Source organism: Glycine soja, chromosome 9 (genome assembly GCF_004193775.1).
Source record: "Glycine soja cultivar W05 chromosome 9, ASM419377v2, whole genome shotgun sequence".
Taxonomy (NCBI): domain Eukaryota; kingdom Viridiplantae; phylum Streptophyta; class Magnoliopsida; order Fabales; family Fabaceae; genus Glycine; species Glycine soja.
This window is the reverse complement of record NC_041010.1, coordinates 37,572,653-37,596,987: the sequence shown is the minus strand read 5'-3', so window position 1 is coordinate 37,596,987 and position 24,335 is coordinate 37,572,653. Positions and strand designations below refer to the sequence as shown.

General features: G+C 26.6%; 1 protein-coding gene across 2 annotated transcripts; it reads left to right on the top strand.

Moving 5' to 3' along the window:
• The first annotated feature begins 4,847 nt into the window (after nucleotides 1–4,847).
• LOC114367043 (uncharacterized protein At4g15970-like) lies at nucleotides 4,848–14,027 on the top strand. 2 transcript variants are annotated; one of them, XM_028324127.1, is made up of 5 exons: nucleotides 4,848–5,450; nucleotides 10,173–10,538; nucleotides 10,778–11,253; nucleotides 12,391–12,484; nucleotides 13,670–14,027. In XM_028324127.1, the coding sequence occupies exons 1-4, from the start codon at nucleotides 5,247–5,249 to the stop codon at nucleotides 12,467–12,469; spliced, it is 1,125 nt and encodes a 374-aa protein (XP_028179928.1). In that variant the 5' UTR covers nucleotides 4,848–5,246; the 3' UTR covers nucleotides 12,470–12,484; nucleotides 13,670–14,027. The 2 variants fall into 2 exon arrangements, with proteins under 2 accessions (XP_028179928.1, XP_028179929.1); XM_028324128.1 differs by lacking the exon at nucleotides 4,848–5,450 and adding an exon at nucleotides 9,713–9,900.
• Nucleotides 14,028–24,335: the final 10,308 nt, after the last annotated feature.

The following is a 24,335-nucleotide window of genomic DNA, read 5'->3' as shown; positions in this document are numbered from 1 at the left end:
TACATATTTGATTCAAGTCCGCTTTTACTGGATACCCTGAAAATTATAAATAAAATATAATAAGAAAAAGAAACAGCTTATGCAAATTGTATTCACACACACACACGCACACAAAAAAAAAGCTTGTGTAAATTGAAACGCTTATATACACTGCAAATATCAATATTTTTATATTTATATGCCATTCTTTCACTTCATTTTTTTCTCCATCTATCTCTCTCTATCTCTTTTCTTCTTCTACTTATTTCATTATAAATAATTTTCTCAGTTATTGATGATTGAGAAAATCATTAATTATTATTGATAATTATATAATATTATTAATAATTAAAATTGTTTATTTTATTTTATGAAGTGAACTAATTACTTCAATTAAAGAAGTTGGATGGAAAAAAAAAAGTGTTGGCTGCCTGTCTCCTTCCAAGAACCACCAAGAAGAGGCTTCATATTGGCCAGTATTTGCCGTGTGAGGCCAAAATTTATACATTGTCCTTCTGTGTTTATTATGTATGCGTTTCTTTCATAGTGTCATTTTGTTTGATATAGTGTATCATAATATATCTAGCAATAAGATTTTTAATTCACATTACAAGCCACATTTTTTTTTCCAACCATATATACCATATGACACATTATGTTGTTACGATCACATGCCTTTGGGCTGGTCTATATACATATAAACTAATTAATCTATCTACTAATAAAAAAACAATTAATCTATCTTCAGTTAAAAAACAAAACAAAATATCATACAGTTAGTATTTTGGGTTCATTAAAAAAAGCATGTAATAATAATAAAGGTTTCATTTATAATTATGTAAATGGAACAACACTAGTGAAAAAAAGAGTTGTTCTTCAATTTCAACTTTTGGAAATGACTAGTCTTATTAGTTTCCACTACAAAGATATCTTATTTTAGCAAAAGAAAAAAAGGTGATGTTATATCAAGAATTTTTAGTTAGTAGACAGTGTAGTTTGAGTTTCATTTTAAAATAATTATATTATTATTTCAAAAAATTTAAATAAATGTGTATAATAATGAGATACATTTGTGCATAGAAAAATTGTTTATTGTGAATTAAATAAAAAAATATTATTTTCCTAGACACTGTATAATAAATTGACACTAGGCAAGTAATCAGGGATTAGAAATTTAAGAGTAATAGTAAAGGTTTTCCCCAAGTTTATTTTATCTAACATGTTATTAAAAGCATTTCATCATTCAAATTATTCTATCATAGTCAAAGGAATACTTTATTTTTAATAATTTTGTAGTGTTTCATACAATATATAAAAGAAATAAACTTAAATAAATAATATCTGTTTTCATTTATAAAAAATAAATAGTGGTAAATCAAAAATAATAATAAGGATATCAGCACTATTGATTTCTCACCTTATACTATTGATAATAAAATTTCCTCCAAGCCACAAAGATTTTAGTCTTTAGACTCAACTGTTGTAGTAAATTCAAATTGGAGCACTGAGGTTTGGACAAAAGAATTGTGTAACAGAAGAGTCATGCAGACGGCTAAAGTTTCTTCCTAGAAAAGGACCACCCCGAATGTGACACCTTTAGATAGCACCTGACCAGACACAGAAGAAACTAAAATAAAACTACCCAATCACTAGTCAACATAATACTTTTCCATTTTATGTACATTTCTCGGCATGTTATTCATACCAAGTCATAGTTATTGGAAGTGATAATTAATCATTCTATCATCAGGATAAATAAGTTAGATATCTTTTTTTAACATCATTTATTTCATATTTAAGAATTAATTAACATTCAAATTTTCAATCATTTATTTAAAAGACACAAACTTATATTACTTATGTCAATAGTTGTACGTATCTTATTTAATATTTAATATTGAGCACAAAAAAATAAATGGTAACTGCGGAATATTCCACCTTAACAAGGTGCCTTCAATGGATTAATATTGTGTTAAAAAAGAAACATGAATTATTGACCTTTACCGGGGGGCCGGATCATCTTTTTTGTTTTTTTGTTTTATTACTCCTCTTTGTTTTAAGAATTTGTAAGGAAAGACCAAGGACATAAAAAAATTAAAATATTCTCCTTTTAAATTTTTTCCCTAATAATGTATTCATATTTAAGTTAATAAATAAGATTTAATTTATATAGAGAAAATATCTTATATAGGAGAAAATATTTTTATATGAGAGTGAAATGATTAAATTTAGATCATCGTATAATTATATATGGATGATTAAGATTTAATGTTAAAAAGTCACATAATTTTTTTTAAAAAACTCACACAACTTTTTAAGTAGTCATATTACATTAAATTTTAATCGTTCATGTTGAATTTTGTCAATCTAATCGACAAATTATTTTATATTATCTTAAGTGTTTATGTTAAATTTTGTTAAATTTAAAGAATAATAATAATGTAAGCCAATAATTTATATTTTAATATATTTTTAAAAATATATGTTACATTAATTTTGATTAATTTTGATCATCATATTAAATAATTTTGGACTAATATAAAATTATATATATATATATATATATATATATATATATATATATATGATTTATGATATAACCTATCTAAAAGACGAAAAAAACTTTATAGATTAGCTTGTACATTAAATGCTTATAGAAAAACTCATTTTCTTTTTATTCTTCTTATTTTCCCCTAAATGTATTTTTTTGGATAAACTTATCCAAACAAACCCTCTAAAATAATTCTTTTCATCTTCACTCTTAATTTTTTTAATCTAATGATCATAAATGAGTTACTTTTTAGAACTATTAAATTAAAAAAGAATATAAAGGGAAGAAGTTAAAAGAGTTACTATCTAGTCTGCTATTCATTTTCTTTTAATTTAATGATTTTAAATTTTAATGAATAAGTAAACTTTATCTATTAGATGAAAATAAAAATGAAGAGTACGGATTAGAAACAATTCTTTTAAAGTAACTTGAAATACATATTAGTTATTATTTATATAAACGTATAAGTCTATAGGTGCTCTTATTGTTCTAACCTCTTCACTCTCTTTCACATTCATTCTCACTCACTTGAATACTCTACTCTCTTTCATGAAGAAGGGATGGATTTCACTTTCCTAACATACATTTGGTGTATTTTTATTTTTTTTACTTCTAATATCAATCGAATAATTGAATATCAAAAATCAATTTTAAATATATATTTTATCTTGAAAAATACACTCTTAATGATATACTTCCTATGCTTCTAATATCAAGCAATTAAACTCTTTAACAAGTTCTAACTGAATATCAAAACAAATTTTAAATATATATTTTATCTTCAAAGTTCAAACATATTTTTATTATGGATTTGATATATTATGTTATACTTTTAATATCACCTGAAATATTTATATTAACATTTTATCTTTTTTCAGTCTATTTTTTTTTAATATTTTTAGTTCTAACTTAAATTTTGATACTTTTAAAATAAATGATCAATAATTAAAAACATAATATATCACAATATAAATTATTTATCATAAATTTAAAATATAATTTATAAGTACAAAAATATTAATAATTACAAATTTTAATTATAATATGATTTATATATTTAGATATGTTTATTTATTATAAATTTTAGTTATATAAAATAAATAATGGAAAACTGAAATACCAGTAATAAAAAATATCTTTACATAAAAAAATGAGGACGATGATTTATAATATATGGGTTAATAATTTTTTTAATCGACAAAATAAGTGAATTTATTAAAAGAAGGTTAAACAGAGATACAAGTCAACAGTTTGGTTATGTCATACATGGATCATAACAAGATCAAATATATGGGTTAATAATTATTTCAATTTTTTTCAGAATAATATAGAAACAATGGTTTTGTGATCTTTAGAATGATATTGAAAAAATTAAAAATTATTAAAAGTATAACATTTATTTTTTTAACAACAAAGTGAAATTTATTAAGAACCACAAATATCTAACCTCAAGCTGTGATCAAATCTGTCCATAATATTTATATTATCAATACATTTTCACCGTAATTTAATAAAAACTCCTTTCATTTATTCATATTTTAATAATCATCTTTAACAAAATCATAAAAATAATATTATGTTATGTTCGATAAAATTAATTAAAAGTTAAAAAATTAACTTTAAATTTAAAAGTTAAAAAATTAATTGATAATTAAAAAATTAACTTATTAAATTATAATTATTTAATAAAACTAGTTATCTTGAGTTTCAAAAACATCTTACTCAGGTTGACCCAATAATAAATAAGGGCTTAAAATAAATTTTAATTTTTCTTTTACTTTAAATAGGAGAGTTCTATGTTGAGTTTTTTTTATCAATATATATGTGATTATTTTGTTAACATATATGAATTTTTATTTTATAAAAACTAATGTAATAATAAATATTTTTTTTATTGATGAATCTAAAATTTGAAGTGTAATTACTTTATTCTTAGGCCGCTCTTGCACTTACTTCTGCAATTGGGATAATATGCCTTCATTTCTACCTCTATTATATTCTTCGGCACCTCTAATTGTAATATTTTTTTTATCATATTATTGTTTGAAATCTTTGTTGAAATATTTTAGCATCAGTCTTATCTTTTAATCATATATTTTTTTAATAAGATTTGAATTAAAAATCTTACTTAAAACATTCGATTCCAATTTTATTAAGACAAAAATATGTTAGTCAACATTCTAGCATATGTGTGACTTTCGCTTTTTATTTAATAAATTTCACTCGTATAATTATATTTATATGATTTTTTAATAAATTTCTATAACTCATAAAAACAAATATATTATTTAGTAAGTTTCTTTTGCAACTTGATCACTGACCAGTCTCACACTAGCACTCCTCCTTCTCCAATGTCTCTCTCTTGTCGCACCCTTCATCACATTCACAGTGCACAGTTAATAATGCATTCGAAACTGTTTCTTTTCAAACCCCTTTGTTTCTCGTCCCACACACGATCACCTCCCACCTCGTAAAATCATGTGACTACAAAAAGTGTCGAAAAACAAACACAACTTTGGAAAATCCTTAATTTTTCGTAAATACTTCCAAACACACACACATATATATACATGGTGCTGTTTTGTTGGTGAAGAAACCAAAGATATTCAAAGACACATCATAGTTTGTGCATATATATATATATAGAATAGATATAGTCTTCTTCTCAAGAAGTCAAAGAGACCAATTTTGCCACCCCAATTGAGCTATTCAACCAATGAAAGACACCACCGCCGGTACCGCTGCCGGCGATGGCATCAAGCCGTGGAGCTCCGGTGGCAGCCACCTTTGGGCCAGAAGGGCTATGCAACTCACCATGTTCCTTGTTGGGTTTGCTGTGTTGTGGATGTTTCTCTATAACACTGCCTCTCCCTTTGGATTCCCTGGCTTCTCACATTACTATATTGATGAGTCAGCAAAAGTGAGTTTCTTTCTCTCTCTCTCTCTCTCTCTCTCTCTCTCTCTGCTTCTCTCTCTATGTTTGTGCCAAGTTGTGTGTTTTGCAATTGGAATTAGTGGTGGTGAATGGAGGAGAATGAAAGGAGTGAATTTTGGGGGTGTTTTGGATTTTGGATGCTTATTTTTCTTGCAAACCAATAAAAAAAAGTTGAATTTCTTAATATTGGATTTGGATACTTTTTTAATTATTTTATGCTCTAGCTGTTCAAGCTTGCCTTGTGATTGGGTTGATCATACTTTTTTGTTTTGTGGGTCAATTTGAGTTATTCTCCATGCCAAACATGAACTAAAGAATTATGCTTTTGGAATGCTTATGCAGTTAGGTTGTGTTATGCCATTTGTTCTCTGAGTGGAGCTCACTATTTCATTCTTTTTGTTTCTTTTCCTAAAATTGCTATCTAATAGTGGCATAATTGATCAAGTGAAAAGATAACCCTTTTTGTTAACTTGGCTTAGATCATGGTGTGAAAGTTAAAATCACAACTCAACCATTTTTTAGACTAACTTGTATATATTATTATTTGCAAATTCTGAGATTCTTAGAAAGAAAGATACGTAAGAAGAAGGTTCATGGATTTGTAACTGATAAAGGAAAAGGGGACCAAAAAATGGGTAGTGGCGTGTGGGGGCTTCTTCTAAATATTTTACCGTTGCTGATTGGACATGCATCTCATTCAGTGGACCTCATCATGCCTAAAGTTTCTTACTAATTAAAAAAGTTTGTCATCTTTTGAATTTGTAATTTGTGAATGAGTCTTTTCTCGAGTTTTTTATTTCATAAAAAATTAAAAAATTGTGCAAATAATATAAGTTAAAAATTATTTACCACAATGATATAAACCACTCTTTTGACATAAATCACTATTTATGCTAAAATTACACAAATAATATAAGTTAAAAATTATTTATACTCTTTATGGTGAAATTACACAAATAATATAAGTTAAAAATTATTTACCATCCCTAAACCTCAAATTGATTTCTCACCTTCACTTATTTTAGGAATTGATTTCTCAATAGATCAAATATATATTTTTTAATTTTAGATTTATTTATTTTGTTTTTAAACTATTTAACTTATCTTTTTTAAGAATGTTTTGTTTATCTCCTTTTAATTTTCATTTTTATGATTTATATATTTAAAAAAAATTAAATATATATTATTGAGAAACCGATTTTCTAAGAACTGATTTCTTAACTACTTTTATTTTGTTTTTATTCAGGAACAAAATTTCATTTTTAAACTCATTTAAAAAATAGGTTTTCTAAGAATTAATTTCTTAAGTTCATTTTTTATACGTTTTTATATTAGTTTGTTTTATTTGTTTTAAAAAATTGTTTTATTAATTGTATATATTTATCATTTAAAAATATTATTTGGCAGATGTTGTAGTTAATTTTTTGCATATTTTTTATTCATTTTATCGAGAGCGAAAATTCTTTGTATTTTCATTTTATTAATTATATATACTTATGTTTTTTTAACTTTCATTTCATCATTAGAATTTTATTGTTTCTTTTTTTTAAGATTCTCTACTTTAATCATGTTAACACATGAAAGATTATGATATTTATTTATGCTTTTTTATATTTTTTTTCTTCAATGATGTAAATAACACTACATCTATAATTTTTAAATGAAAATAAAATGAAAAATAAAACAAAACTATTGTATGATTAAAATATTTTTTTTCTAAACTAAATATCCATTTACTTGTCATTTTCATTTTTTTAAAATATTTTAATCTTTATATAAAAAAATTAAAATTAATTTGTTGTTAATAAAATTTATATTTAGCCCACAATTTATATTTATGAGATTACATTGTTATTCGATCAATAAAACATCATGAACAAACAATACAAAAAATTCACCTCCATAACAATTTTAAAAGAATTAACTAATTCCTACAACTATTTTTTTAAATATATAAATCATAAAATTAAAAATTAAAAGGAAATAAAAAATTCTTAAAAAAAGAAAAAAGAAATATTTTCTTTTAAAAATAAATATAAAATTGAAAATAAATAATTTGACTCATTCAGAAATCGATTCTTAACCCATTTTGAAATCAAGATTCTTTAAGAACCGACTTCTCAACGTATAAAAATAAATAAAGAAAGAAAGTGAAGGTGAGGAATTAGTTTTGGGAGAATCAATTTCTCATGAACAATGATTAATTTATATGACTTAGATAAATAATTTTTAACTTGTATTATTTGTGCAATTTTTTATTTATTGAAAAAAACTCGTCTTTTCTCTCTCCTATGCCTGTAATTTTCTGTTTGATGCTTTAATTATGAAAGTAAGTTATTAGTAATAAAACTCACAATTTTGTTAATCTAATATAAAGGTTACTTAAAATTATTTCAACTTATACTTGGGAGGGGTGTTTGTTGGTATTTTACATAGTTTTAAAGGACTAAACTTGGGCGTTTGAACATTGATGAAATTAATTGATTAATAAATTTGTGCGAACTGTCCCCTTTTTCTCTTTCTCTCTAGAAAATATCTCTTGAAATTCAGATATACCAATGGGAATTTTGGTTCTGCTGTCTGACAGATTATAGGATGCGCAATAATTAATGCACTCAAACTAGTAGTTTTACACCATTTTGACACTTTCTTTTTTTGTTAAGCGCTTAAGATAGTCACAGTGTCGAATTATAGTATTATTTTCTTATTGTAATATACACTTTAAAAATGATTAATTAAAGGAAAAATGATTTTTGACAAAATTATTATTATTAAAAGACTCAAAATATATATGTAGATTCAATTATGTATTTTTGGTGAGATAACAAAAAATGGAGATATTATTGGTAAAAAATTATCATTTTTAACATAGTGAGATTGTAAGTCTTGTCATTCAATTATAAAATTTCAGTCTCCTTCTTAATAAAAAAATAATTTTTGTTCATGTATGATAATTTTTTTAATAATAGCTTAAAAGTCATATATTAAATGATTATCTAATTTATTGATAATATAATTTTTTAACTTACATAAAAATTAAACTCTTTTAGTATTACGACAGACTGAAATACTCAAACGGATATTTAATATGAGATGGAAGTAGTATAAAAGAAAATATATTAGTGCTCACTGTATTCCATGATTCAACAGTTTTGTTACCGTAAACTCTTAGAATTGATTTTAAGTATTTAAAAGAAATATTCTTTTATTAAAAAAATCAGTTCATAGAAAAAATAGTATATTTGAACTCTAGGGCGTTACTATGATCTCAGAAAAATAACAGCTATAGTCAAATTGTTTATGTCTTCTACTAGAAAATCAGTTTCATATTTTTGTTTGACTGAAGAAAATCAGTTTTAAAAGAAACTGAAATATTTTAAGAAATATCTTTTGAAAGAAAAAAATAACCAAGGTGGGTTTTAGAGTAACGTAAAGTTTTAAAACATTTTTTTTAAAGAAAAAAATCCAAACTAGCAATAATATTTCAATTAGAAAACTTCTTTTTCGATTCAACAAAAAAAAAAGAAGCAAACTTCTTTTTATTTTATGGTCAATAAATGCGAAATGACACATTGAACAGACTCAATAATTAATGAAAAACCATTGATATACTTCAACTATTGAAATTGACCTTCTGTTTCGTGATTTAAGCTAGCCACATCAGACTTCAATACTTAATCCGTTACGTCTGACTCCACAAATAATATTGTTGCATTTAAGACTTAACTATATTTTAGTTAATTAATGTTTATACTTTATTATTATTATTATTGTTAATTTTATTTATTTTTCCAAGGTCGTAATATTGCACGTTGTGACAATATTGGTGAACCATGTGCCCAGATAGTGGCCATCAGACACGTGGTTGTCCCAATGTGGGCTCATGGTTGACTACTGTTATTATTGATTAATTAAGATTATAAAGATTACCAATTAATTGATTTGATGGAAATAAAAATTTTAAGCAGAAAAAAGTGTTGATCATGCCCAATTTTCTCATTTATGTATGTGAAAGTGAAACTTACTAAACAGCTAAGGATTAAATTGACCATAGTAGGCAAAATCTTAATTGCATTTTTAGGTAAAAGGGGCATTGTGATCCATAGTGGCTACAAGCCAATTGTTTGATTATTCATTATTGATACATACTAGTAAGTGGGAAGGGAATAAAGGGATGCAATTCCCTTTTTAGATATTATTCTTTTGTGAATGCCATGATAAATAATGGTATTGTTATAATTTCACACTGTCGGCTACTATTCTATAGTTGGATACTTGCATAATAGTGAGAGGTTGGAGGTCACTGGCAATGTAGAATTTGTGTACAACTTTCACCCAAATTAGTCATATATGCCACTAGTTTTGTGGTTATATGTGCAAATGGAGGGGAGCATTTTGTTACTTAGATTTGCTTATGTCCCCATTAGCACATATGGTATATTCAATTCCTATTTGATGTCTTGCATGCACATTTTTGCCCACTTTTTGTTTTAGGATGTTTTCCTAACCATTGTGGATTATTACATAAATTTTAGATTATGTGACTTGTTGAACTTTGATGCCTCTGTATTCTAGAAAGTAGGAAGGGATTCGATTGTTTTATCTTCTTGACTCATCATCCCTATCATGTGTTTGATAAAATTCTTCTGTGAAATGTGAACTTGGGTTACCAAGTGTTTGATGTAAGTCTTTGCTTTTATGCATCAGGTTGGATATGATCCAAAGCTAGCGAGTGTCCTTAGAAACGCATGTATGAAGGATAAGACAGTGATAATCACAACTCTAAATGATGCATGGGCAGAGCCAGGTTCCATATTTGACCTCTTTCTTGAGAGTTTTCGCCTAGGGAACCAGACAAAAAAGTTTTTGAATCACTTGGTGGTAATAACTTGGGACCAAAAGGCACATGCTCGTTGCCTTGCTTTGCACAAGCATTGTTACCAAGTTGAGACTAAAGGTGACAATTTCACCGGTGAAGCATTTTTCATGACAGCAGACTACCTACACATGATGTGGAGAAGAATTGAATTCCTTGGTACAGTCCTTGATATGGGGTACAACTTTGTGTTCACGGTATATATATACATTTTTGTTTGCAAAGTAGCTTCTTAAAGTATTCAAATTTCACACACACAACCACAAACAAAGACTACAAGAATTTAGATTCAAAGTTGAATAATATATGCATTGACATAGTAAAGAGTTTTTACATTGTCAACCAATCAAAAAATTGTCATGTGTGATAATTTTGTTAACTTTTGAAATAAAAATCAAACTCATTCAATATTTTATATTTTTGTTTCCCTTTGCAGGATACTGATATAATGTGGCTTAGAGATCCTTTCAAACAATTTTACAAAGACACAGATTTCCAAATAGCTTGTGATTTTTTCAATGGCAATTCCTATGACTTAAACAACCATCCAAATGGAGGGTTTAATTATGTGAAATCGAATAAACGAACTATTTTGTTCTACAAGTTCTGGTTCAACTCTAGGAATGCCTACCCAAAGTTGCATGACCAGGATGTGCTCAACAAGATAAAAAAGGACTCCTTCGTTTCCAACATGAAGCTGAAGGTTAGGTTCCTTAGCACTAGTTATTTTGGAGGGTTTTGCCAGCATGCAGAGGACTTCAACAAGGTCTCAACAATGCATGCCAATTGTTGTGTTGGTTTAGAAAACAAAGTCAATGATCTCAAAATTTTGCTTGAGGATTGGAAGAAGTATGTGGCATTGCCTGAAAGTAAGAAAAATCAGTCGCATCCTTCTTGGAGCGTAAGTTGCAGGTAATGTAAATGACTTTTGTTAATTATTGTTTCATTTATTTAATAAATAGTACATTGATTTTATAGAGCAAAATAATTTTAATATTTTAAAATATATTATAATTCTTTAATATTTTCTTCTGTGAGTTTTATATGGATCATGAATTTGAATTTGACCCATTATCTTTTGTATAATGGGATGAGTTGTTATGCATACGTTTGAGAGAAACTAGTCCATGAAATTTTTTTACACTAACATTGCATTGAAATTAACAGTTATATTTCAAAATAATTATAAATTTAGATTTAGATAATGTGTAATTCTATATGAGCTTTGTTTTTTTTTGTTTTGTTTTTTAACTCCACTCAGATGTTGTAGTCAAAGAAATTAAAATTAAGTCTTAAAAAATCATAACAAATTTGACTACGGAAGTAGTTGTATAAGATGAAGTTACATATAAATAAATCACATGTACAAATCAAAAGAACAACATGTCAATGCATCTGATGGAAATTTTAATGAAAATCTAATATATAATTTTTTATGCCACAAAATATCAATTAATGGAGGCTTCAATTTATGTTACTATCATTAATGGACATCATTTTCTGTCACTGTTTTGTATAATATTCCACATTATTAACATCATGCAGGGCCGTGTTAGCAGTAAGGTAACTTAGGCAAGTGGCTTAGGCACCCCTTAAAAATTAAGTGTTTATTATTTAATAACAAGGCCCCTTTTAGCACCTTAATTAGGTCCATTAGCATGTCGTAGGCTTAAATTTAAGCTGTTAGTATAATACTATTTTAAAATCTCAAAAATATATGTGTTAAGCATTTAAGAGATAATAATAATGTGTGACTACAACTAATAAGTAAAATGGACAATTAAGAAAAGAAGAAAAATAATCAAACTATGGTTCTATTTTTGAGAAAATATGAAATTGCTTAAATTTTATTTGAGATTAACAATGTTGTAAAATATTGAATGGACTTTAACTATTTAATGAGAATAAAATATTAGAATTATTACTTAATTATATAAAACATTAATAAATAATTTTGCAGCTCCAAAAATTAATGTTTAATATTAGATTAAATATCTTTAAATTGTCTTAGGCCCTGAAATTTCTAAACACGGCCCTGATATCATGCAGGACGTCCTTTGAACGTGCCAAACAAAAGAAGCAGAAGAATAAAGGGAGATTGCGACGGGCATTGGTTGTAACTGTTTGATGCATGTATAAAGAGGTAGGTATAATTTTCTGCAATTATATGATTCTTTTCAAAAAGTATTGAACATAAACATTTTTTATTATTAGATAATGTTGTGTTTAACTTTTTTTATGATAATCATTAAAGTATCAGTTTATTTCTTGTTATATACAGAAAATGATATAAACAGTACTTTCAAAGCAGTCTTTTAATTGCTTGTACAAATCTTTAGGGAAGAAATAAAAAATATGGCATTTTTATAAATTAGTAAAGGAAAAATCATATTGTTTTCTCGAAACACTCTTAATTTTACGTTCTTGTTGATGCACGTGTTTGTTGCAAGTGGCATAGTCTACGCTTTTTTTGTTTGTATAATCTATAATTGTATTTGCTTTTACTCCGAAAATATGTGATAGCTTCATCTGTTAATTAATTTTTCTTTTTGTTTGTATCTTAGTACACGCAAATAGGAATATCTATGTGAGTCATGTGTGACAAATTTTTTGGATAATTTCTTTTCATCTTTACTCAAGCTTTAAGCAAAACATAAGAGTAAATTATTCTGAAAGCGATCATTTGTTGGGTTCCACTTCTGATAAACCATATTCACGTTGTAAATCTTCCAACATTTATCTCCTATTAAACAGGTGATAATTTTTATTTAACTAGTATTTTAGTTTCTACTGCTTAGGATAAATGTTTAATACATCAGAAGGTCCTTGAACGTACTATTTGAGAATTTATAGTTAGGCTCTTTATGTAAATATATTTGTAATTAAATCCTCAATCTTCTAGAACTTTTGTAATTAGATTTTGTAATTAGATTCAGGAAGTTAGTAAAATCGTCACAAATTGTTATTTTTTTGGGGTTTCAAGTTATCATAAACTAATTTTAGAGACTTTTTTTTTTATAAATGTTATTAATTTTTGTTAGTAAGAAAATACTACCATTTCTTGCTCTTTCATTCTTCTTTCACCGGCCAACCTTAGAACCCCATGGACTTAATTCTTTTTAGTTTAAGGACCTAGTTAAATTTTTTCAAATAGTTTAAAAACTTGCTTTATGCTTTAACCTTTATTATACAGTGGATAAGTGAGGAAATTGATGCTTGTCATTCAATTTATAGTATAAGTAGTATGTTATACGTTTTATCATTTTTTCAAATTTTGCTTAAGGAGTCTTTATGCTGATTTGGTTACATTTTTCAATTGGTTTTGAAGGTTGGAGAATGATTGCCTCAAATTTCGGATCACAGCAAAAGATTTAGGTTGCCAAATCAATTCTTTTGCATCAGAAAAGAAATGTGTAGAACAGAAACGGTACACATTAAAATGCAGGAAACAGAGAAAAGTTTGTTCAAGGAGTAACAATTCTGACACATTGTAACTGTGAATTTTTTCAATGGCTTCTTTAGTCAAAGTTCGATTCCTTACTTCTTGTGATGATGGCCAAAACTATAATGCTGCCATTTCTTACGTATTTACTTTAATCTTTGCATTTTTATAATTGACAGTTTATATGAATTTTCCTTGAGCTGTAAAATTCTATCTTGAAAAACTGAAAATTTCTTTATCCCCCCCCTCAGATTCCCTTGTTAAGCTCTGTAAATTTAAAAATGAAAAAAATATCGGTGTAAGAAAAATCAAATTCAAGAAATGAGAATAATTTATCCAAAGTAAATAAATAATAAGATTACATTTTTCCATCAAGAGAGAACTCGTCCACAACCAAATGCTGACTATTTTTAACATGAGGTGTGTTATATCAATATGTACAATAATTCATTCATCAATTCACACAATATTAATCAATTTTTTGTGTCTATCTCTTTTCATCATTATGTTATTAATAAATGCTATACACGAGAAATAGACACACACAAAAAATTATTGTACAAATTATTGAATGAATTGTTTAAAAATAACATTTCATTTTGAAATCTAATCAACCAATACTAATAACACGAGTTTGTGCTAGTGTCGTAAGGCACAAACACTTTGTTACTTCTACTTAATAGATGACTCCGTTCTCATAACAAACTCGTTTTTTCAAAAGCAACACTCATGTTACTTCTATATTTATGCTTAAGAAAACGTTTTTTTTTTTTTTTTTCCGTTGAATGAATTTTTAACTGGTATCTAAACATGCTCTTTATTTATAGGCGTAAGATGTTTCATTCACATGTAGTACTTCACTAGTACAAAACATCCGGAAGAACAAAGAAAATTAGAAGAACAAAAAAGAAAAAAAGATTTGTTGATTTCACATTCATGTGATTTTTTAAAATAAAAAAATAATCAGAACGTAATTCACAAAATCCTTTCACGGATTTACATTCTCATAAAAATGGAAATAAGCATCGAAGAGAACTAAATGAAACGAGATTGAAGTTAAGAAAATGTGGACCTAATTTTTTTCAATCCAACAATGACAGATTCACAATGAAATAGAGCGACATAATACATCTATAGATACTACTAAAAGAATAGTGACCAAAATAGACTTTCTTTTGTTGACACATGCTATTTTTTTGGTTTTTTTTTTTTTTTTTTTTTTTGTCTTTTCAGTTACACTGTGTCGACACCCAAAAGAAGACGTGAAAACAGTGAGAAGATTAGAATGAAAGTTAAAACGAAGAACGAGACATACTGGCATAGCATGTTCTTTCTGCTTCCCAGAGTAAAACAAAAAATTCATATTGTAGTGACAAAAAATTTGATCAATTTTATATAATTTAACTTCATTTTAACATATAATTTATTTTTTAAAATATAAACAATATCATATTTTTTTAAAACATATAGTATTTAATAAACAATATTTAATTTTTAGAGTGCATAAGTCCCATGTTATTTTATTGCTAATTTTTCTTTCATTTATACTCTTTTTTCAATAAAGGAACACACCCTTAATGCATAGTTTGTTTGCTTTAGTATAAATATTTTCTTTTCCTATAAAGTTTAGTAGTAAGCAATTTTTTAAAATTTGATAATTATTTTTTTATTCCTTCAAAAAATAATTTATTTTTATTAGTCCTACAAATTTTTTATAAGTTATTTTTAGTTTATCTTATTCTTTGTGTTAATGGTATCACAATTTATTTGAAATGATTTCTCATCATTAAAAATAATTTTATATAAATTCTTTGTGTTAATGATATCACAATTTATTTGAAAGTGATTTCTCATTATTAAAAATATTTTATATATATATATATATATATATATATTGAATATATAAAAGAATAGGCTAGCAAAAATACCAGTTCAAGAGAGTATATAAATATATAAAAGAATATAGTTTGTTGAGACTTTCTAATACTACTGCGGAACCTTCTAATATCACGGGATAATCTCCTTAGATATAAATACATGAGTTTTTGTAGTATAAGATATTTTATATGAAATTTAATCAATCATAATTTTATTTTCAATTTAACTTATATCCTTCAAAAAATAATTTGTTTTTATTAGTCCTTCAAAAATTTTAAAAGTTATTTTTAGTTTTTTTAATTCTTTGTGTTAATGGTATTACAATTTATTTGAAGTGATTTCTCATCATTAAAAATATTTTCTATAATTTAATCTATATAATAAATATATAAAAAAGTAGACTAGCAAAAACATTAAAAAACATAAATATATAGAAAAGTATAATTTGCTGAGACCTTCTAATTAATATTACATGACCTTCTAACACCACGATATGACCTCCTCAAATATAAATACATCAGTCTTAGTAGTATAAAAAAATTTATATGAAAGTTAATCAATCATAATTTTTTTTTTCAATTTAACTTATAAAATAATTATTATAAAAATAAATATTTGTTATAATTTAATCTATATAGTAAATATATAAAAGTGTAGGCTAGCAAACACACCAATTTAAAAGACTATATAAATATATAAAAGAGTATAATTTGCTCAAACCTTCTAATATCATCGGACCTTCTAATATCAAATAATGACCTCCTTAAATATAATAATAGATACAAAAGTTTTAGTAGCATAAGAAATTTTATATGAAAGTTAATCAATCATAAAAAAATTTCAATATAACGTATAAAATAATTATTTTAAAAAATAATAAATTTATCATATATGATAATTTTGTGATTAAATAACAATATGATTTGTGCACATATTATTCATTTATTAAATTAGAGGATAAAATTATTAAAGTTTATAAGTCATTTTCATTCATTTTAAAAGAGTATATAAATATATAAAAAAGTATATATTGCTGAGACCTTCAAATAGCACTAGATCTAGTACCTAATGACATCCTTATCAAAACCCAAAGACAAAATATAATAATAGATATAACAATCTTAGTAGTATAAATTTTTTTATATAAAAGTTAATTTAAAAGTCTGATTTCAGTAAAAGTTTTTGTATTATTAATTGATCATACAAATTTTTTAGTATAATTTATAAAATAATTATTATAAAAATTAATAAATTTATCATATATGATAATTTTATGACTAAATAAAAATATAATTTGTGCACATATTATTCATTTATTAAATTATAGTAGGAGAGAATAAAATTATGAAAATTTATAAGTTATTTTTATTTATTTTTTAATAAATAAATTGTTGGTATAATTATTTGACTCCAATTATCCTATATTGTTGTTTAAAAAAAATAATAAAATGAGAATTTTGGAAATTGAAAAGAGAAAAAGAACGACAGGATAAATTAAAAAGTAAAAATGAAGATATCTATTTTTTTTAGTAATGGATAGGATCAAACTTTTTTTATTCACCAAAAAGTAATTTTAAAAAAATACAAATGATTTTTTTTATATTTTTTCTTATAATCTTTTATATTTTTTTGACATATTTTACTTTTTTAATCTAAGTACAATTTTAGTATTTAAAAAAAAGGCCAAGTAAAGCGGAACGACATGTGCCTATCTACGGGTAACCCACTACTTAATATAGAAAGGGTGAGTATCCAGATGCACATCAAGTCATCAACGAAGCCACGGCCCATTATAGATTTTTTATATATATAATGCTAACTTATTAGCTAGTATTTCTTATTTTAAGCTGTTTTAATATTACTACAATCTTTTTATAACGCTATTTTAATTTTGGTTTTATAATATGAACTTGTTCTTGAGAATACAGGATTCACACGGAGCCCGTTTACATTTATTTAATTTAGGCTTAATTATTTTTTATCCTTATAATTTCATGTATTTTTTAGTTTTTATAATTTTAAAGTAATTTTTTTAGTCCTTATCGTTTACATTTTAATTTTCTTTTTGAAAGTAATTTTTTTAGTCCTTATAATTTATATTTTAATTTTCTTTTAATCCCTATAGTTTTGAAAGTGATTTTTTTAGTCCCTATATTTTATATTTTAATTTCTTGTTAGTCCTTACCATCAAAATATGAATAATATTGACAATTACAATTAACTACAATAATATTAGTAAGTAATTCGTAATTAATTTATCACAAGATAATTTTATAATAAAAAATAATTAATAATTTATAACTAATTTGTAACTAATTATTTTTATATATATATATTTTTGTAATAAGGACTAAAATATAATTAAAATACAAATTATAGGAACTAAAAAGATCATTTTCAAATTATAGAAACTAAAAAAAAATTAAAATACAAGCTATAAGGACTAAAAATATCAATTTTAAACTATAAGGATTAAAAGAGAATTAAAATGTAAAGTATATGAACTAAAAAAATCACTTCCAAATTATAGAAACTAAAAAATACGAATTGTGAAATTATAGAAACTAAATGAGTAATTTAACCTTTAATTTATTATAAAATTATCTGTTAAAAATAGATCAAAGTTCATATAAAAACATCTGGAATGAAATGTTTATATAAATTGTTTAACCTTTTTTCTCACTTATATAAACCCATTTTCTTAATAATATTATATCATAAATAACATATTTTTAATTATCATAGGACCCACATAATTAATTTAAATATTTATTTTAACAATCTTAATATTGAAGTGAATTTTTATTTAAATACTTAAATATTATAAAATTATTAGATGTATAAAGTGTAAACATTATGTATTATAGGTGCTATTAGATATTAAGTTGGCCAGAAAAATATGTTGCGTACGAGTTGTTCATAATTATAAATGCAAGACGAGATAATAATTCTACTGCCTAAAGTTTCGCATTTATTACTTAAGTTAAATGAGCTATTGTCCACACTCTATGATCGATTTATGCACTATGTAATTAGCTTGTGTTTTTAAATTTTTTTTTAACAGAATTTAATTAGCTTGTGTTAAGAGTAGTTTGCTAATATATAATGAGAAAATGATTTTAGTATATACTAGTAAATAGGTTACACAAAAACTCCAAAATTATGCAATTGCAGCCTAGTGAATGACAAAGCTCCTTTACCTCCTCTTATGCTCGACTAAACTTCATGTAAGTAAAAATATTAATTTCAACTTTTTTTGCTGCATTTAATAATACTCTTAACTTTTTTTTTAATGAGTAATCTTGTTGCTGTAAAAAAAAAATACACTCAACTTTTTTTATATTTTAATCCGCTCAAATCAAAATCACGTATAACGAATTTATAATAACTTGATATATCTTTAACTATCTAAGTTACACTCCTGATAATAATACACTTAACATTGGTTGCGTTCAACGCTCTCCAAGGATGATCTCATGTCCATCACAAACCTCATCATGTAATTAAGACTAATAGTAATATCACAGTTATTCTCATTCATGTAATTAAAGATAAATCGATCATTTAGCTATGCCAACCCCTTGAGAGCTAGCTTTTCCTCTACTGAGTTGTCCCAATGCCAACGCCATATATTGTTGCTGATCAAACGAATTTTCATCTTCGCTAAGAACTTGCTAATTAATTCCCACATCCACAACATCCTTGCATTTAAACCAAGACTCAGAGATATAGATTTTTTTTCACCAGTATTCTTTTTTTAAGGTAATCTTGATTGAAGTATTTGTAAGAATTAATGTCTCATGTGAGAGGTATGTGATTTATGTAGGGACTAATAAGTAAATAATTAATGATTAAGGGTTAAATTGTAATTGGGTTTAATAAGAGAAGTTTCTAGAACTAACTACTACTTGATGGGAATAATGATTATAAAAGGGGCTTAATACCCACTAACGTGAAATAAGGTCCCATTCCTGACCAGAAAAGTGTTCTCTCTCACTCATAGTAGCCATCATGAACGGAGAGAGATAGAAAAGAAAGGCCTAAGGAAGTGAAATCTTATTTCTCTCATCTTTCAAGGAAATCAAAGTGCACCGGAAAGAATTTCTATGGAGAAAGGTACAAGTCTTCCTATGGAGAAAGGTACACACCATTATCTATTGTTGTTTATTGATTGTTTGTGAGAACCATAGGTTTCAAGATCCTGTTGTTTCCTATCATTGATAGTAGTCCAGGAAACCCCTTAAGAATTTTTACATGTGGTATCAGAGCATGTGTTATGAAATTTATGATTCTCCAAGAATGATTTAATTTCTCCCAATTATGCATGAAGCCTAATTATGAAATTTAGGGATAATTTAATTTCTTCAAATTATGCATCAAACCTAATTACGAAATTTAGGAATTTTAATTTCTATTACATGTATTTTCAATTAAAGTACATGTTTGGATAGTGTGTTTTTGACATTAATTATGTTTTTCCGCTACAAAGTATGAAATTTTGTATGAAAGAAATATTATACAAAACTTCAAAGAGAAAGCTTATGCTGCCAATTTTATTTCTAATGGAGAAAGTTGTCTTTCCATTAACGTTATTTATATATTAAATTATGGAGAAAGAATGACGCGCTATGCTGTGAATTGATTTTGTAAAGTTGTGTGGCTGATGTACCTTTCTTTCAATTCCAATTGAAAAGCCGCTGCTACACGTACTTTCCTTGTAGGGGAACTAGAAATTTTGGATATTGCTATTTGCAACCCATTTTGCTATTTCCAGTCCCACTTGTGTTTTTTCTTCTTCTGGAAATTATTATTAAACGTAATTGAAGGATTGAAGTTTATATCTTATAATTAAATTAACGTGAATGCTTTAAAATTATTGGTAGCAGTAAATATATGTATATGCTACATATTTGCTTGAACGTGTTTGAATGCAAAAACATAAATAAATACAAATATTATTTTATGACCTGGAACGAAATTAATAGAATGACTATGAATTGTTAATAGCAATAAGTATGTACAGGCCATATATATTTGGTTGGAATTAAATGTACGTTGAATTTGTTAGTCACCAAAGTGGCCAAATTTGTAAGGTTATTTAATTCTAAATTAATGATTATTTCAATAATATTTTGTTGGAATTAAATGTATGTTAAATTTGTTAGTCACCAAAGTGGCCAAATTTGTAAGGTTATTTAATTCCAACTTAATGATTATTCCAATTACTCATAGAATAATGGATGCTAAATTATATGATTATTGGTTTATGGGTAATTGAAATTCATTGTTATAAGGCATTTATGGATCGCCCAAAGGTTGATTAGTTGTTCTTATAATTAATGAATATAATTGTAGGCGATTTGTGTGTATCATTAGTTTTATTTATATACCCAAAGGAAATAGATACTACTAATTGGTGCATATTTAATTGCCAAATAATGTTAAAATTTTATTAGCATCATTATGTTTGTATGTTGTATGTTGGTGTATCACCCAAAGGAGAAAATCAATATACATTATCTGTTATCTGAATGAATCATATGTATGACATGTATTTTATGTCTCAAAACACTTATGTGAATTTTATTATGTAATACATGTTTTGAATTCATTGGATTCTTATGCATCATCTATACCAATTTTAATGGGCTTAACTTCTCTGACAGAAATGAGCAAGTCCAATTTCACCATAGTGTTTTGGATCATGATCTTACTATGTTGGAAGAGAAGTTTGTTACTATTATTGATGTTAGTAGCAATGAAGAGAAAATTTATTATAAAACTTGGGAAAGATCTAACAGACTCAGCCTAATGTTGATGAGAATGACTGTTGCAGATAGTATTAAGACAACTCTCCCTAAAATTGAAAGTGCTAAAAAGTTTATGAGACTAGTGGGAGAGTATTCTCAAACAGCTGATAAGTCTGTTGTTGGGACATTAATGAGTACATTGGCCATCATGAAGTTTGATGGTTCACGTACTATGTACGAACATGTCATTGAGATGACAAACATTGTAGCAAGACTTAAGACCTTGGGAATATAATGACTGTGAATGAAAACTTTCTTGTTCAGTTTATTCTAAACTCACTACCGTCTGAGTTTGGCCCGTTCTAAATGAACTATAATACCATGAAAGATAAATGGAATGTGTATGAATTGCACAGTATGTTAGTTTAGGAAGAAATGAGGCTTAAGAATCAAGAAAGTCACTCGGTTCATTATGTAAGCCACCAAGGAAATCAAGGAGCTTGAAAAGAAATTTATGAAGAAGCATGATAAAGGCAAAGGGTCATTAAAGAACAATGACGACTCTTTGCAAATCCAAAGGAAGGTATCAAAGGGAAATAATTGTCAATTTTGTAGGAAATCCGAACATTTCCAGAAGGATTACCTAAGGTGCTAGTCTTGGTTCGAAAAGAAAAGTGAGCTTAATGCTCATGTATGTTTTGAATCAAACTTAACTGAAGTTTTCCATGATACATGATGGATTAATTCTGGATGTATGACTTATGTTTCTAACATTATGCAGAGATTCCTTACCATCCAAACCATAAGTCCAGATGAGAAGTTCGTTTTTCATGGGGAATGAAGTGAAAGCTCCAGTGGAAACAGTTGAGACTTATTGTTTAAAACTTGACACATTGTTTAGATTTATTGGAAACTCCTTATGTACCTAGTTTATCTAGGAATTTAGTTTCATTATCTAAACTTGATGTTACTGTATACTCTTTTAATTTTGGTAATGGATGTTTCAATTTATTTAAGTATAATCATCTCATTGGTACTGGTATTCTTGTGATGGTTTATATAAATTGGAAATAGACAGTTTGTATGCTGAAACTGTTTTAACTCTGCATCATAATGTTGGCACTAAACGTAGTTTAGTGAATGAACGATCTGCTTTCTTGTGGCATAAACATTTAGGTCACATTTCTAGAGAAAGGATGGAAAGATTAATAAAGAATGAAATTCTTCCTTATCTAGATTTTATGGATTTAAATATTTGTGGGTTGTATTAAGAGAAAAATAAGCAAAACATACAAAGAAAAGAGCTACAAGAAGCACTCAGCTTCTTGAAATTGTGCATACTGATATTTGTAGACCTTTTGATGTTAGTTCTTTCAGAAATGAAGGATATTTTATCACCATTATTGATGATTATTCACGTTACGGTTATGTCTACTTACTGCCCGAGATTTCTTAGGCAATGGATGCGTTAGAAATTTACTACAATGAAGTAAAAAAGACAATTAGACATAAATGTGAAAATTATTAGATATGATAGAGGTGGTGAGTATTACGGAAGATATGATGAAACTGGACAACACCTAGGTCTATTTGCTAAGCTTCTTCAGAAACGTGGCATTTGTGCACAATACATAATGTCCGGTACACCACAACAAAATGGTGTATCAGAAAGGCGTAATAGAACTTTAATGGATATGATTAGGAGTATGTTAATCAATTAGACTTTACCCGTATCTTTGTAGATGTATGCCTTGAAAACTGCCATGTATTTGTTGAATAGGGTTCCTAGTAAGGCAGTTCCAAAGACATCTTTTGAACTGTGGACAAATAGGACACCTAGTATAAGGCACCTGCATGTTTGGGGTTGCCAGGCAGAAATAAGAATTTACAATCTGCAAGAAAGAAAATTGGATGCAAGAACAATTAGTGGATATTTCATTGGTTATCCAAAAAAATCAAAGGGGTATATGTTTTATTGTCCTAATCATAGTATGCGAATTGTCAAAATTGGAAATTCAAGGTTAATTGAAAATGGTGAAATCAGTGGGAGTACAGTTTCACGAGAAGTGGAAATTAAAGAAGTTAGAGTGCAAGTCCCTTTAGCTTTTGTCTCTAGCAGTAAGGTGATTACTACTTCAGTTATTGCTACAAACAATAATGAAGAAGTACAACACAATGATGAGCCCATGATACATAATGAATCCATTGTAGAAGAACCACAAGAAGTAGCATTAAGGAGGTCTCAAAGAGAAAAAAGATCAGCTATTTCGAATAACTATGTGGTATACTTACATGAAACAAAAACAAACTTAAGCATTAATGATAATGATCCAGTTTCGTTTTCACAAGCTATAAGTTGTGATAATTCTGAGAAGTGGTTAAATGCCATGAAAGAAGAGATAAATTTCATGGAACATAATGGTGTTTAGGACCTTGTAGAATTACCAAAGGGTTGTAAGAGAGTTGGTTGTAAGTGGGTCTTCAAGACTAAAAGTGACTCTCATGGCAACCTTGAACGTTACAAGGCTGGACTTGTTGCTAAGGAATTTACTTAGAAAAATGACATTGATTATAAAGAGACATTTTACTGGTCTCACGAAAGGATTCTTTCAGGATTATCATGACATTAGTCCATTATGACTTGGAGCTACATCAAATAGATGTGAAAACCAACTTTCTGAATGGAGATTTAGAGGAGAATGTTTGTATGGACCAACCAATGGGGTTCTCAGTTAAAGGAAATGAACACATGGTGTGCATACTAAAGAAATCAATATACAGCCTTAAAGCAAGCTTCCCGCCAATGGTATTTGAGGTTTAATGATACCATTATTTCCTTTAGATGTAAGGAAAATATTGTTTATCGATGTATGTATCTGAAGTTTCTAATTTTGTATATTGATGATATCTTGCTTGCAGCTAAC